This window comes from Humulus lupulus, chromosome 9 (genome assembly GCF_963169125.1).
Source record: "Humulus lupulus chromosome 9, drHumLupu1.1, whole genome shotgun sequence".
Taxonomy (NCBI): domain Eukaryota; kingdom Viridiplantae; phylum Streptophyta; class Magnoliopsida; order Rosales; family Cannabaceae; genus Humulus; species Humulus lupulus.
This window is the reverse complement of record NC_084801.1, coordinates 86,955,838-86,972,908: the sequence shown is the minus strand read 5'-3', so window position 1 is coordinate 86,972,908 and position 17,071 is coordinate 86,955,838. Positions and strand designations below refer to the sequence as shown.

The 17,071-nt window shown below is 31.7% G+C and overlaps 1 protein-coding gene and 1 long non-coding RNA gene across 6 annotated transcripts; one reads left to right on the top strand and one right to left on the bottom strand.

The window, feature by feature from the left end:
- Positions 1-6,193: 6,193 nt before the first annotated feature.
- LOC133802667 (uncharacterized) lies at positions 6,194-7,129 on the bottom strand. The gene is made up of 2 exons (XR_009877421.1): positions 6,995-7,129; positions 6,194-6,556 (listed from the first exon to the last, which is right to left on the bottom strand). It is a non-coding gene; the product is annotated as an uncharacterized LOC133802667 (long non-coding RNA).
- On the top strand, positions 6,704-16,389 carry LOC133802666 (uncharacterized). Of its 5 annotated transcripts, none has more exons than XR_009877420.1 (8): positions 6,704-6,805; positions 6,958-7,128; positions 11,790-12,266; positions 12,368-12,526; positions 13,664-14,106; positions 14,216-14,618; positions 15,277-15,380; positions 16,065-16,389. XR_009877420.1 is itself a non-coding variant. In XM_062241019.1 (8 exons), exons 2-8 carry the CDS (start codon positions 6,963-6,965, stop codon positions 16,006-16,008), a joined length of 1,854 nt encoding a protein of 617 aa, XP_062097003.1. In that variant the 5' UTR covers positions 6,704-6,805; positions 6,958-6,962; the 3' UTR covers positions 16,009-16,389. The 5 variants fall into 5 exon arrangements, 3 of the variants coding, with proteins under 3 accessions (XP_062097003.1, XP_062097002.1, XP_062097001.1); XR_009877419.1 differs by having other exon boundaries at positions 15,992-16,389; XM_062241019.1 differs by having other exon boundaries at positions 15,192-15,380; positions 15,992-16,389.
- The last annotated feature ends 682 nt before the right edge of the window (positions 16,390-17,071 follow it).

Sequence of the window (17,071 nt, the reverse complement as noted above, 5' to 3'; positions counted from 1 at the left end):
CATACGACCAATGCTCAGTATTATTGTCGATCATGACTGATAAGTCAAGGCTTCATGACTAGTACTAACACAAATGTCACTTCTGACTAATGAGTCTGTGCCACTCACAAGTAAGCAATGCATCCAGGCATACATCATATGTCAAATATCCAAATATAAGGCATTCAGCATGCTTACTCAACATTCACCAGCATAATTATGACCATGCACATTTACAGAGATTCAAGCTTTGATCAAATCAATATTCAATATTCATTCCATGCCATAATCACATGTATCACATGCATCACATACTGGGTGTAGTTTTCTAACCATTGGTCCAAGCACAAGTTACCAATAAACGACCCTCAAGCACGATCCTATTTCCAAGCCTCTACCGATAACCTAGTCACAACCATAATATAAAACCTCATCAAAATGAGTAAATAAATACTTCTAGACCCAATCCTAGCCTCTGGGATGTTGAATCCTACTCAACTGGGTAGTAGGATCAATCCCAGGCCCTTCGAGTTAAGTTCCCATGACTAAAAACCCAAAATGGCCAAATCTGCCATTAGGCGTCGCGGCCCCCCAGCTTTGAGGCGCGGCCCACCTCCAAACAGAGGACGAGCCCTTTCTCTTCCTGTGCCTAGTGCTGCAGCGCGACCCTAACTGCCCATCAGCCAACTTCACCATCTTCGTCAAGCCTGGGCCGCGGCGCCCAAGAACAGGGCCGCGGCCCAACCACGAACCTAGCCATAACCTACGTAATCTCCCACTTAAAACCTTCCAAAAATCTATCCAAACATATCCAAATCCCAAAAACAAAGTTCCCAAACATCCCAATTATGCAAAACCATTAAAACCCAAGTCTCAAATCATCCAAAAACTCATCAAAACATAAAATCCAATCAATGCTTACAAACTTGAAAACTTAAAACTTGGATTACCTCCCATTAAGTCGTTTCCCAACTAAATCCTTCGGCTAATAAGCTTCTACTCTTTCCTAGAATTTCTATTCCTCGATCCTAGCTTGAATGCGAGTCCTAAAACTTGAGTTTCCTTCGAAAATGTGATCGGTGTCAAAAAGGGAACAAGAGAGAGAGAGAGAGAGAGAGAGAGAGAGAGAACATTCTTTTTATTTCTGACAGGTTGCTTCGAGCTTAAGTAACCTCAAGAAAATCCTAATGCTCGGGGTTCCGAAAACACCCCCCGGAGTAAAATAGTCAAAATTCCCATAATTCCCTCTTGATTTCACTAACTCCCAATTTATAATCAAATATTTATTCCCATTACCCAATATCTCAGTAATGTGCTAAATAATCCAAATACCCCTTGACTCACTCCGAGTCAAGTATGAATCTTGTTGTGACTTTCCCACTAACTTGCTCCCAAGTATCGTCTCATGCCGAGTAACCCAAACATACTCACATACTAATGTGGTCCCACACATATATGCCAAATATACCCAAAACGAGCCAAATTATGAATATTGCCCAATTAAACAGAAATGGGCCCACATGCATATTTAATACCCCTAAACATGCATATCAAGTCATATTATAATATAACTCACATAATCACATAATGATACACATAAATATGATATAATCACATAATTCCATAATTTTCCATCCTGGCCCCCTAATCAAGGCCCTAAGCCTTATTAGGAAATTTGGGACGTTACAGCCGTAGGAGAGGCATAAGCAGGTGGGTTGCTCCTTGGTTTATTGGTGGTTGGCTCTTTGCTCGAGCCGACTTAACGAGTCCCCTTTCTTTTCATGCCTCATTTGGCCGAGGCTGGAGGTGAAGCATATAGGTTGAAGATTTCTGACTCAAACATTGCTGCAAAAAATTATGAATGAACATTAAAGAAAAAGTCGAACATACCAAACGACCACCAACAAAAAGCTTATTCTATCATTTAATAGAATTAAATAGTTTGCCAACAACCTATATTACATAGAAATTCCTCATCGGAATCAGAATGGGAACACATTTCCAGAGGATTTTCCTCCTCCTCTAGCACTTGTTTGCTCTTCCATTTGCCTGGAAAAGGTACTAGAACTCTTGGAAGAGGAGCATTCTCTTGCTCCCTAATATTAATCCATGTTTTCCTCCTCCTTTGAGGAACAGGGGTACTCGGGGTTGTTCGGATCGCCCAACCTCCTCACTAACTGTCAGGCTAGTAGTTGTTCTATCAGTCGCACCCTCAGTAGTGCCTCATTCACGGTTCTGGTGACTGTTAAGCAGACCGACCTCTCTCAAATTGTCCTTCCTCAAGAACAGTGTGCAGTTTTTCTACTCGGAAGAAAGCTTGTTCAAGGCTTTTGCTCGTCTTACCATGTTCGGCGTAGGAAGAGGTTTTTCCAACAGACCTAAGGTACAATAAAAGAAATAATATTGAGCAGTAATGTCAAGAAGGAATGTGAAAAAGAAAAAGTACGGATTATCATTACCTCCTCATTGAAAGGCCAAGTTATCTACGACCAGGTCAATCGTCAGAAAATATTCTTTAAAATAACCACCCATGTTGCTCCTAAATGTTGGCTCTGTTAGGAACACCCTAGTTGTGTGAATATGTCTGAAATAGAAGAATCTCATATGTTGTTGGCCTGGGTTCGACTTCAAGTCAAAGAGGTAATGAACCTTGTGAGGAGTAGGAGCATCCCATCATTGGATGCAATAAAATATATATAATGCTGAGAGCATTAGATATCACTTCAGTGTTATTTGAAATAAGGTGATGTCGAAGTAGTTAGCAATCTCCCTAAAGTAGCCATGGAGAGGAAGAGTGGTGCCTGCTTGAATATTGTAGCGTGACCAGGCGCTAAATTTTCCACCAGGAAGGTTAGCGCCCTGGTCGTCCTGGGGAACAACCATGTTTATCCCCCTAATTCCCTACTTGTTGGGGTACCCCCCAAGAAAGCTGGTCATGAAGGTACTGGCAGAAACTATGTACCGGGGCACGTTCTTCCTCTTATGAGGCCCCCACTTGGCATAGAGCCTTATAGTGTCAACCACCTACTCTAGTTCTTGCGATGTCTATTATTGTTGTGGTTCTAGACACTGCCTTTGTTGTTGTTGTGGAGCTTGTTCCTGTTGTGATTGTTGTTCATTGATCGCATTCCTTGTGACCTAGGGATCTGCACCCGATCTTTTTCTGGTTATTTGTTTAATCTAGCCATATCTGGGGAATAGAAAGCAATAGTTACCACCTCTTCAACAAATGTATACCTGCTCATTGTCCTTTCACTGGTCGGATCAATAGAGTTAAGGTAGATAACAAAACTCCAATGAGTAGGAAGGCATTTCCTTATTCCCTAGTTTATTTCCTCAATCATTCGGAAAAAATCTTGACCGAGAAGAAAATGAAAATCAAGATGAGAATGCTCACCAGATTCATTAGTAGGTTTCAGAATATCACGATTGAGATCAATGTCTGGTCGAATCAGTTCCACATCATTGGCCAACATTTGTAGCAAATCCAAGTCGATTGAATAATCACTACCCCAGTGATTGCGTGCGTAAATCTGATAACAAGTAAAGAGGAAGTGATTTATTCGACCAGTTTGTGTGTGTGCCTAATAAATGTGAGCTGCTCAAGAAACACAATTCTATGCTCGAGCATAGGCTAGGTTGGATTAGAAGGTAGTTAATTTTTTTTTTATTTTTTGCGAAAACTTTCCATTTACCTTTTGGAGAAAAAATTCCCACTATTTTTTCAGAAATGAACAAGCGGTATCTCCTCGATTTTTCAGAATTTTGTCAATGTTTCAACACGATCAGGTATATCTCGAAGCCTAAACCATTTTCTTACTTTCCAAACATATCTTTTCCTATAAAATCAGCGATTCTAGTTGATATGACGTCACACGCATGGGAGAGCAAAACTTACCTCCTTTTCCCAAAAAGTACCATCATTGTTGCCTCAAAATGTGGTACAGATTGTGTTGGGAGCCCAAAAGTCATCAATCTCCTCACCTAGGAAGTGTGATCATGACCTATAAAGGTAATATGAATTTTAAAGGTGTTAGAATTTGAAAAAGCGCCAACCTGGTGATAGCATGCAAGTTTATCTAGTACTGGTCGCAATAGGATAAACTTGGGGGCAAATGTTTAACCCAATTTTTGAACTGAGTGACGTGGTATTTGAAGAAGACACGTGGCAATAAAATAACATCAAATGTTGAGAGCTGGTTGAAGTGACATGGTTGCTCGTGGAAGCCAGACCAACACAAGGACTCATAATCTGCTTGTTCCAAATGTACTTCTCAACCAGAGGCAAATAAGCACTATCCATTGAAGCTACTCAGAGATAGTCTCTGCTCGATATGCAAGAAAATTTCACCAGAGTATCCGAATTTCATGAGACATTAATATATCAAGATATTTTTGTAACTGATATTTGAATGTATTTTTCTCGTATTATTTGAATTTGTAATTAGTTGTAAAAATCTCACACTACACGTGTAAGGCCTAGATTAATTTGTAAGGGCCATAGCCCAATAAGGATCTTTATAAATATATGTCTCTCACAATCATTATAGTTTTTTAAGTGCACTTTACTTACAAAACCCTACTGTATTGTATTATCTCTCAAGCTCAAGAAACTCAGTTGAACCATTTTTCTTCTTAATCTTCAGTCTAAGACTACTTTTATTAATAAAAGTGCAAGTGGACGTAGGTCATTACCAACTCTTAGGGCCCTTACAAATTAATCTAGGCCTTATATTTTGTGTTGTTTATTTGATTTCAATTCTCTAAATCTTTTTCTGTTGTATAAATTGACTCAACGTCGTTGACCAAAACACTGGTCAACAATAAGTAATTAAAATTTATTTGAAAAATAAATAATGAAAAATGTCATACTTGATTCCTCCAATCATTAAATTTTTAAATTTATAAAAAAGAATTAAAAAACATATTTTTATTAATAAAAAAAATTACTTTATTTTATTTTCTCTCTTATAGACTACTCCCTTGTCACTCTCTGGTTGTCACTCTCTGGTTGTTAGAACAACCACAATATACATCCACAAATCAAGCTACAATATCCAAATGCCAAGAGCTAAATATTGGAAAAAAGTAACAAATTTTTATTAAAAAAATAGCCAATAAATATTATCAATAATCATGTGCCAAAATCCAATTCAAAATCAGATTAAACATAGGTGGATCTTGATACCATTGAGCATATCATTTGAAATTTGGAATATGGAAGATAGAAACAATGCACCCAAACTCTCCTTCACTATTGTAAGATGTCCCCACCCTTGCCATCCCCATGTGAACTACGGTTGCAAGAACTATCCTGTGTGAACCTCTCGAACTACATCCTTTCTTTTCTGATTGTACCTCTTTCTCTCTTTAATTACTGTCACATAAACATATCCTTACGGATTTTTTAAGAATGATGGAGACTTTGTATGATGAAATTTATACATGAAAAAAATCTCTGTCAAAAATAGGGCCGACCCAACCATTTTAAAGGCCTTAGGTAAAATAGGGCTTTTTCTAAGAATAACATTTGAGCCGACCCAACCATGAAGAAAAATAAAGCATTTTTTTTAAGTAAAAAAAATTAGGCCTTTATTTAAAAAAAAACATTGGCTTTTTTCAATAAAAAAATTTGGGCGAGATTTTGGGAGCTTGGGGCCAGGCTCCTTTCACTCTACCCTTTAGTCAGTCCTGATTGTTGTTAACCCTACTGTCGATCTCGATGAATAGTCGCTGGAATTACTAGGAAAAGTTAGTGCTAGTTGGCTCTTTTCTTTAGTTTGAAATTTGAGAAATAATGATATAAGATAAGGAGACAAGGAGGAGAGAAAGAGGAAAAGAAAAAACATTTTTAGTTACTATTTTAATTTTAATTTTATATAAATCTATTTTTAATTATTTTATAGTTTCAAAATTAATTTTTTTTATAAAATTATAACATATTGACGATTAGAATAAGACACAAGTAAGTCTATTTTTATGAAATAATTTTATATAATATTTTAATTATTTATTTACTTATCACTTAAGCATATTTGATTATATTCAAAAATTTGTTGACCCAATTTGACCAGGATGCCGTATAATTTCAAGGTTACTAAATGAATATTATTCGTTACAGAAGGGCTAAATCAATAAGGCAAAACGATTCATGCTCGATGCAAAACGATGGAAAATGATAACGATTCCTGTTCATTTTGCTTTGAGCCTACTTCGTGCAACATTTCTTCATTTTTTAGCTATGCATCATAGCACATCAAATCGCATGGAAATGATTCCCTAACCCAGATTTTGAACATCTACAAGCCAAAGATTTAATCAATTCTAACTGATGCATTTAAGTCTAAAATACATTAAACAAACATTTGATACTACATTAATTGAATCTAAGTTTAGAATTTTAAATAATTAAAAACATAAGAAAAAAAATAGAGCCCTGGCAATAAGTGTCAGCGTCAATGGCAGATGGGTGTGTCACTTGGGTTGAGCTCATTGCAGTGGGCTGAGTGCGTTGTAGGGGTGTGCCATTGCCATCGCCACTGCCATTGGGATGGTTCGTGTGTGTTGGGGGACCTGCCTTCATGTGAGAAAATGAGGAAAGGAGGTCATTACGAGAGGAGTATTTTGGTCAAACCATAACTTTTAAGAATATTATTCCAATGGTCTGAAACTTAGGCATAGTTTATAAATATTTATTATAAAAGGACAAGCAATAGGAGACCAGCTTTCCCTTCCTATAAAGCTTGAAAGCAATACAAGACGACCAGGATATCTTAAATATAATTCAATAATATTGCTTCGCCGGAACGATTCTTTGATAGCTAAGGTGCGTTAAATTGAAATTTATGGTTCTCCTCTACTACCGGTGTATATACATATACATGTTTTGGCATCTTGTTCATGAAAGCGCAGTAAAAAGGTGTTGAATTATATACATATAATAATTATATATTTATATGTATACCAAACTCATGACAGAGAAAATGGGAGTTGAAGATATTGAGTCCGGAGTTACCCAAGGGTTGCTAGAAGATGCAGCTGAGATCGAAATTGGAATACTGTCGAAAGAAAAATCAATGAACGACACAGATTTGAAAGAAACGTTGGATCAGCGCCATCGGCCTTTACATCACCTACTTGAAGATTCTAGTGAGTCTCTGTTTTGATATCAAACTTTTTCTACTTGAAAGTCTATTTTAATTTATTTTATATCTTCTCTGGGTATTTATACGGTGCAACCCACAAAAAGGTACCGGTGCACGTCGCACATCTTTTTGTTAGCACGTCGGTGACAAATTTTTGTACGATTGAATATGCTTTAATTATTTGAAGTATTTTATAAATTTTTAGAAAATTTTTATACCAAAAATGAAATTCAAATAATTTATTGTGTAAGTGATTATTTATCCTAGGTAGGTGAAAAATAATATGTTTTAACATTATTTTATTTTAAATTATTAAGAATTTTTTAAAATTTTATATATTCTCTAAATAACTAAAATATACAAAATGATAAACAAAAATTGGACTGAAAATTATTCACAGAATAAAAACAAAAAGAATTACAGCAATAGATTTCATTTTCTAAGTTGCACCACAGAAATTTTCCATCTTATTTTGTTTCAAACTTTATTTTAGTCTATGTATATCTTATTTTGCTTCTTTAATTTCAACTTATTATCTGTTTTGATATCAAAGTTTTTGTATTATCTCGTCCAATAATTATCTTTCCGACCACCACTGTTTTTTTTTACTAGTGATTATTTTTCTCATTTCAAGAGCACATTGAGTTAATATTTCACTTGACAAGGATATTGTCGAAAACTTGTGAAGTTCGAACTGTTGCCATTTGTCTATTATCTATATGTAATATATTTATATATAATATATATAGGTGTAATGGTTATTACCTAATGGTTACTTTAATGTTAATAATTGAATTAAGATTAATGATCCATATTTATAGTTGTTAATTAATATTTTTAAAAGTAAATTTTGATTTTTTTCAAATTTTTCGAAAGATTACCGGATGAAAAACGTGTATTTATTATGAAAATATAATATTGTAAGCTTTTTATTTTTCAAATGCATGCTAATTTCAAAATATAGCTATTGTTTCTCATTGGTTCGAAACACCATTAATTATAGGAAAAAAAATTAATTAAATTCGAAATTAATGTAGAAAAAAAATATTTACTTGTTGGTGACTTGTTATACTAAATCATTATGTTACTAAATCATCATAATTATTAGTACCCATCTATAAGTAGTATCCAACTAGAAGTCTTATTTATATATATATATATATATATATATATATATCATGGTGCTTACAAACAAAAGCGGTCGGGTTAAACAGTAATTTATGTTAACTTGCTTCCGTTTTCATTGCATAAGTGTAAGTCAATTTAATAGGGGCATAAATGACTACATATCTATGAATTTAATTTTTTTTGTTTATATTTTTTTCAAAATAAACCAGTGGTACTTATTTCCCCTAAAATAGACCATGGTAAATACCAGATTGATACTTGGGCTTATTCCAAATACTTGATTGAGTTTTGTATTTAATTAAATAATAATTTAAATTATGCATTTTATAAAATAGATCAAAATATTATCTTATACCCAATTTTGGTAAAAGAAAATTGAAATATAATATTTTATTTCCAGCTTCTTGACTATTTTTTCAACTTTTTTGAACACATCAAATCACTAATGATCCGAAAATTGTTCTTATAGTTGAAAATATTTTTATCGAAGTCAAGTCTAAGGTACTATTTTGATCTATTTTGTAAAATATAAAATTTAAAAATATAATTTAATAAAATATAAAGACCAATCGTGTATTCAGAAAAAATGAGTGGAGAGAATTTTTTTAATATTATTTGACAAACAAATGAATTAGTCATGTTCTTTATTTGTTAGTTAAATTTTAGATAAAATTAAAATTAAAATTAATCATTGGAGAGATAAAAAATACAAAATAAATTACTTTTTAACTAGCTAAAAAATAAGATTTAGCTAATTTAATTGGAGATGAGATTAAGTGAAAAGATTATAAGTTGTCCTTGGAATAAACACAACGCATAAAAAATTGTGCAGAAAACCTAAACTTGTACGGTGATTCATAAAGTCGAGAGATGTGAAAGCAACAAGTGTAGTAAAACTTTGACTGACATATGAAAACTTATTAAATAATAAAAATGTAAAAAACAAAAAACTATTTTGGACTTTTATTTTTCTATTTGTTTAGACCTTTTTGGAATTTTTTTACTTGTATTTTGCCTAATATTTCAAACTTCAAAGTAGTTGCTGAACTAACATTTAGGTAAATTTTTTTTTTTTTTTATATAATCATAAGAGCATATGGAGTCCTATGAAAGTGCTAATTTTTTTTAGCGCATTTCTATAAAATGATGTTGATTGGTGGTCTAAAATGTGTTTCAAATCTGTTATATTTTAAAATTTAACTCAGAATAAATATTATTTTCTTTACTTATTCTTTTGTCACTCATTAATACAATTTATTAATTAAAAAATATTTTAAATTTTCAATTTATCTTTCAATAAAAAAATTAATTATTTTGTATATTTTCAATAAATTTTAATATATGTATTGGCTTTTAGAACTAGTTTGCACCTTCTTTATTGTAGTATAAATTTAAATAGTGGGACAAATATAACATTGACACATATTTTAGATCAATTTTGATACAAAATATACATCATTCATTAGAGATGGCCTAATACAGTTAGTTTTACCTAAAAAGTACTATTAGTTTTTATTAAATATTAATTTTTAAAATATATTTAATTATTTTAAAATTATATTTAATTAATTTTAAATATTAAAAATTCATCTAAAAATTATTATTTTTAAAAATACAAACAAAACATGAAAATAAATTTAACAAATTCATAAACAAACAAGAACAACTAAATAAAAACTTAAATAATGAAATAGTCTATCAAACCCACATATTGTGCTGAAAAAAAAAATCAAAATACCCCACATATTGAAATCTCAACCATGATTTTTGAATATGACAAACGAAAAATTCAAATACCAAACAAGAACTCGGGGTCTAGGTTTTCCATCAAGGATCCTGCCTATTTCTCCTTCCCCCCATCTTTCTTTTAAGTCTGAAAAACAAAGGCTTCAAACATCAAGGAGGACCCAGATCTAGCCCAATCAAATTCAAAGAACAAACCAAAAGACATACTCCCAAACAGTGTATATCTTCCATCAAATGTACCTCCAATTAAATGTACTCAAATTCAATGAGTCGGACATAGTTCTTTACTTTTTGAATCATGAAAACCAACCAAGAACACTATAATCACAAGATCTAAAAGTCAACCAAAAATCAAAAACCCAAATCTAAAATTAAAATTAAAACCCAAAACAAAAAACAATACCATAATCACATATCAAAATCAACCAACTATCGTCGACCTTTTATACCATCATCGAAGAGGGTTGCTACTGATATTCTTTGCCTTCATAAATTTTGAGTCTTGGACATTTATATAATTGGATTGAATGTTATGGGTAACTTTGAACACTTTTTAGTGTTTTTAAGGTTGTTCTTGAACTCTTAACAAACTTTGTAGTAATTAAGCAACCTAATCATTTTAATGACATAATAAGAATAATTTAGTATTTTCTTTAGGATTTTCAATCCTTATATTTTCCATCTCATTTTTCTCTCCTACAAAATACACTTTTATCTATTTAAGTTTTTAGTTCTCACATTTTTTTAACTGATCATGCTTCATATCTTTGTTTCCCACCAAATATAGTCTCTCTGGTTTAGTCTCCCACACACCTCAAATTTAAAATTTTGAAATTGGGTTGGTAGATATAAGGTGTATATTTTAAAAAAAAAACCTAAAATAATATAACATTTTAAGCAAAGCATGGTGATAAAAAAAATTGAACTAGTCATATACTATACATTTATAGGGGAGCTCTACAACACCTTTCTTGTCATTGAGTGCGTGGTTATAATTCTAATTTTGCTTTATATAACGGTGTACATTATAATTATTTAAAACATCTCGCAAATTATTAAGGAATTTTGAATAATTTATTGTGACAAAATAGGATACAAATAATGTACATGTTTTTATATAATTTGGCATAATAAATTATTTAAAAAAATACAAAATTTTGCAGATCTAATAAAAATTAGATTATAATAACTATCCACGTACCAATAACAGAAGATTCCCTACCTTTAAATAAATAAAATTACAAGAAAGATATTCAAAAGAAATGTGAGACAACCACCACAGTAATTTCATTCACAATTTTCATACATATATTTTACTATGAAAGTCTTATTGTCTTTAAGGACTTTTTTGTTTACATTTTTTTTCCTAAATATGGAAATAAAATATAAAATAATCAAAATTATTATTTGTATTTTGTTGTTTTCTAAAAGGGATAAGAAAGGAAATTAGAATATATTAGGCTTTTTTTCTGGAACAGAATAACATTAGTTACTTAATGTATATATATTTGTAATTTTGAATAGTAAATAGGTCATTTATAATTTTAATTTGTGTAGTTGTTTATATAAAAGACATACGTTAAATAAGTTATTAATTTTAGATTGAGTCTTACACAATAAATATTATATTATATCAATTTTTTTACTAAAAACTAACAACAATAAATTATATATAAACATAGCATTATGATTTTTTTTCCTCAAGTAGCTGAAGAATTGTTAGAATTTGTATGAAGTGTTATGGATATAATATATGATTTATCTTATACGTTTAATAATTTTCTTTTGCAGAAGAAGCAAGACAAGAATATCTACAAACGGTTCCTCCTCTTAACAAAGCTGTATTGAAGAATGACATTAAAACTGTACTAAGAATCATAAAGAAAGATAGTCGATTGTTACGAACCGCAATCACAAGGGCAGAAGAAACTATTCTTCACGTAGCGGCTGGAGCAAAAAACCTTCACTTGGTGAAGGAGTTGGTGAACTTGATGGAGGAAGATGATCTGGCTTTACAGGACTGCAAAGGCAACACGGCATTTTGCTATGCCACTATCACCGGAAGCATAGATATTGCCATTATTCTTATGAACAAAAATAAGAATTTGCCACTTGTTCGAGGTGGCCAAGGAATGACACCACTTTACATGGCCACTTTGTTTGGGCATAGTAAAATGTCATGGTTTCTCTATCCTATTACCAAGAAGATTCTTGAGCAGGGCGAATGGATGGGAATTTTCTTCACATGTATCCATTCTGATTTGTACGGTAAGGGAACCTATATAACTCAAAAAAAAAAAAATTAACAATAAGTGATCAATATATATTAAGACAGCTACTCTAATGCTGTAATCAATATATTTGAACAGGTCTGGCATTGCGTATGCTTGAAGAGGACAGTGAACTCGCAATTGCCCGTGATGTGAATAATGATACTGCCTTGCATATTTTAGCTAGAAAAACCTATGTCTTTTGTCACCAAACTCCAAGACTATGGAAATGGAAGAGCTCCAACGACAACAACTCAAGTACGTCTTTCTATGAAAAATGATTAAAATATCTTCTATATAAAAAGTGAATAACAGTTTTTTTTTTGTGTTAATTTTAACAAAATATTACTAATATTTAAGGAAATATATATTCAAAAGTTATTAAAAATAGATATTTATTAATTATATTAATATAATTTCAAATATTATAAAATATAATTATTATAATAATATTTAATAGAAGACTATATTTAATAATTATATTAATATCAATTTAAATATTGTAAAATATCATTATTATAATATTGTATAACACATAATTTTAATTTTTAACATGTTTTTTTAATTACTTAATGTAACTTAATTAAATATATATTAATATTAAATAACAAAAAATATTATAAATACATTATATATAAGCTATGTGTACAAATAGTATTACTATGTAATTATATATGAAATTAGAATAAAATTTATCTTCTAAAATGTTTATGTTATTCTTTTATATATAAATATAATATTGTTTATTCATTTATATATAGGACAATCATAAAAACTTAATAAATATATTTAATAAACTTTTTAAATAAAACTAAACAAATATTGTTTGCCCTAGGACATCTAAAAGTTGTTCGCTTAGGTCTTTCCTCTCCTAAGAAAGTCATTTTACTAGTTTTGTGAATAAACTTCATTCACTTAAAAAAAAAACATCACTAGTCAGAAACTGGAGTAGCTAGTTTGCAAACGAAATCATCACTTCAAAAAATCTTACTTCATCGTAAGAGAGCTTGTGAGAAAAACTGATTTTTTTTTACTAACATAATATCATTATTAATAAAAGAAATTCCGTGCGAAAAAATTCATTTTCTCACAAAAAAGATGTACGAGATTTGAATCCCCTCCCCAATGTCAATAATATATAATCACAATAAATTTTATCATATTTTATGTACAAAAAGTTATTATTATTTTCTAATGATGACGTTTATAGTCATAAAAAATTTATGAATAAAAACGTTATCACTATTTGGTAAATTTTTTGCACTACTTGTTACTTATATAGGGCTTCCTCAAATAGATGGAGCTTGGATGGACGCTCCATTAGATAGCAATTACGAATTAATCTTAAACCAAACAATATAAAATTTGTGTGGTTTATGCTATATATTATCCCAGGTCTGTTACCTTGGTTCAAAAAGAGTCTGAATAAAGAAAATCAAGCTCTTCAACTTGTTAGAGGCCTATGGAATGAAATTTTAGTACGTTTACCAAACTTGGAGGTAAACAAACTAATTAACAGACCATCAAGCTTATTATTTGAGGCAGCCGAATTAGGCAACTTTCATTTTTTGATTGAGCTTATTCGTGCACAACCGGATTTGGTATGGGATGTCGATGAAAAAAATAGAACCATATTCCATATTGCTGTATTGAATCGACATTCAAACATCTTCAATTTAATACATGAGATTGGCTCAATTAAGGATGTCATCATAACATTTCAAGATGATGATAATAACAACATATTACACCTGGCTGCAACATTGCCACCTTCACATAAATTCAACGAAAAATTTGGAGGAGCTCTAAAGATGCAACAAGAGTTATCATGGTTCAAGGTAAGGATATAAAAATTTATGATTTCTAAATTATAACCCAATTCTCCACGCGACCATTGAAATCAATAGGATACATTTCAAATATATATAAATTCATTTAATGTTGCAGGAAGTGCAGAAGTTCATGCTACCATCATATGCCCATATGAAAAATTCAGAGGGCTTGACTCCTAAAGAAGTTTTCAATACAGAACATGCCTCTTTGTTGAAAGAAGGAGACCGTTGGATGAAAAGCACTAGTAAATCATGCTTAATGGTTTCAATACTTATTTTTGTTGGAGTTCTAATCACTGCCTCTCGTGCCCCTTATTATGACAATGAAGGAAGAAACTCAAATCGGTTAAATTCTGTAGCATTGTCTTCATCTTTCTTCTCAACGTTAACATTCCTGTCAATTATCACATCTAGTTATCCGAAAGTCGAAGTCCTCGTTTCACTACCCTTCAAGTTGATTATGGGACTTGCAACGCTCTTCATCTCTTTGACAACCATGTTGGCAGCATTCAATGGAGGTTTGTCCTTGACCTTGTATTACTTTTCATTTAGAGTGTCTTGTTATTTTATATCAATTTTATAATATCATATTTTTCTATTATTTTCAATACTGGTAAGAATTCACAAATAAATAAAATGTAGAATCAATAATTTGGTTTTGACAAAGACAGCCACCTTCAATAATGAGTGAAGTAACTCATAGTTTTACAAGTAGATTAATATCCACACATCATTTTGATTTGAGATACTCTTGTACGATCCTTCAAGATGGTGACTCTTTTCAAGCACCAATCTTCGATCAACTAGCTATTGTAGTTTAGATAATAGGAGAATAAAAAGTTAGTTATTAGTATTGAATAGTATGTTAAGATTTATGGGTTCCAACTCAACCATGCTACCATCATATGCCCATATGAAAAATTCAGAGGGCTTGACTCCTAAAGAAGTTTTCAATACAGAACATGCCTCTTTGTTGAAAGAAGGAGACCGTTGGATGAAAAGCACTAGTAAATCATGCTTAATGGTTTCAATACTTATTTTTGTTGGAGTTCTAATCACTGCCTCTCGTGCCCCTTATTATGACAATGAAGGAAGAAACTCAAATCGGTTAAATTCTGTAGCATTGTCTTCATCTTTCTTCTCAACGTTAACATTCCTGTCAATTATCACATCTAGTTATCCGAAAGTCGAAGTCCTCGTTTCACTACCCTTCAAGTTGATTATGGGACTTGCAACGCTCTTCATCTCTTTGACAACCATGTTGGCAGCATTCAATGGAGGTTTGTCCTTGACCTTGTATTACTTTTCATTTAGAGTGTCTTGTTATTTTATATCAATTTTATAATATCATATTTTTCTATTATTTTCAATACTGGTAAGAATTCACAAATAAATAAAATGTAGAATCAATAATTTGGTTTTGACAAAGACAGCCACCTTCAATAATGAGTGAAGTAACTCATAGTTTTACAAGTAGATTAATATCCACACATCATTTTGATTTGAGATACTCTTGTACGATCCTTCAAGATGGTGACTCTTTTCAAGCACCAATCTTCGATCAACTAGCTATTGTAGTTTAGATAATAGGAGAATAAAAAGTTAGTTATTAGTATTGAATAGTATGTTAAGATTTATGGGTTCCAACTCAACCATGGGCTTAACATTGTTATAGTCGACATAAATTTTTCACACATATATTATGTGTTGGAAAAACCACCCATTTATATCTACGTGCATAAAAGAACTATATTTGATGAAAAAATTATTTTTTAAATATAATTAATTACTTTTACTCGCACATAAATTAAAACATTAAATTCATATTTATTTTAAATTATGACAATTTTTTTGTAGTTTTTTTTTTAAATGTGGCACTTATGTGTTACAGTGATGCAGAACTACTAGATGAATAAAATTCCGAATTGAGGCATTTGTTTGTTCTCATGCTTGCCAAAATTTAGGTTGAAGTGCAATTCAAAGGCACGTGTTGTTGGTCAAGTATGCACAATAAGAAAATTGTGCAGGCCACCTTGAGAAGTACAATTCATACAAAATGTCGCTAGAAGAATTTATGTCTGCGCATCATGTTTGTGTACGTAAACGAGAATTGAATAAAGATTTGGACTAATCCATGATTTGCATTTTAGCAATGCATTTGTGTGGGAGGGAATTTATTTTCTCAGTTTAAAAATGTTTTAATGATAATGTAAGTGTTGGTGTATGTGCTCTTAAATTGTATTTCTATAAAATATTTACCGAATATTTAAATAACGATAATTAATGTTAGTCATGTTTGTACTTATTTAAATTACATGTCATTTAAAAAAATATCAAATATTATTAAATGTAATCTAGAATTATATATATATATGAGTGCACTCTTAATGGTTATTGCTCATGGATCGTTACTTTAATATTAACCATTTGATTAAGATCAATGGTCTATATTTATAGTTGTTAATTAATATTTCTAAAAATAAATTTTAATTTTTTTAAAATTTTGGAAATGTTACCTGATGAAAAACATGTATTTATTATGAAAAAATAATATTGTAAACTTTTTATTTTTCAAATGCATGTCAATTTCTAAATATAGTTAGTGTCTCTCATTAGTCGGAAACAAAATTAATTATGGCAAAAAAAAAAAAATTAAATTCGAAATTGTTATCCCCATTTCCTGCATGGGCTCGGGGCCTTCATCTTGGCCCGCTGTCAGAGGGCCAGCTCAGCATGTGGACCCCGCCCAAGATCTCTTGGTATGGAGAATGCCCAAGGGGACGGGTACGGACCGGGGACTCAAGATTGGGCCCATTGGAGGGGTCCAGGATGTCCCTCCGGGTCCGTCCTCAGCAAGGATAGTCCGGGCGATGTCCAGAGCGCTCGGACCATCGCATCCTACGCGTCCTGGTCCCAGACCCTGATACGGTCCGGGCCTGTGGTAAATGAAGCGGGACAACAGTAAACGGAC

Excerpts from the sequence above, each read along its gene's own strand:
- LOC133802666 (XM_062241017.1), top strand. The coding sequence starts at position 6,963 with ATGGGAGTTGAAGATATTGAGTCCGGAGTTACCCAAGGGTTGCTAGAA. Across the intron at positions 7,129-11,789 it reads TCACCTACTTGAAGATTCTA|AAGAAGCAAGACAAGAATAT; the intron begins GTGAGTCTCTGT and ends TTTCTTTTGCAG. Across the intron at positions 12,267-12,367 it reads TATCCATTCTGATTTGTACG|GTCTGGCATTGCGTATGCTT; the intron begins GTAAGGGAACCT and ends ATATTTGAACAG.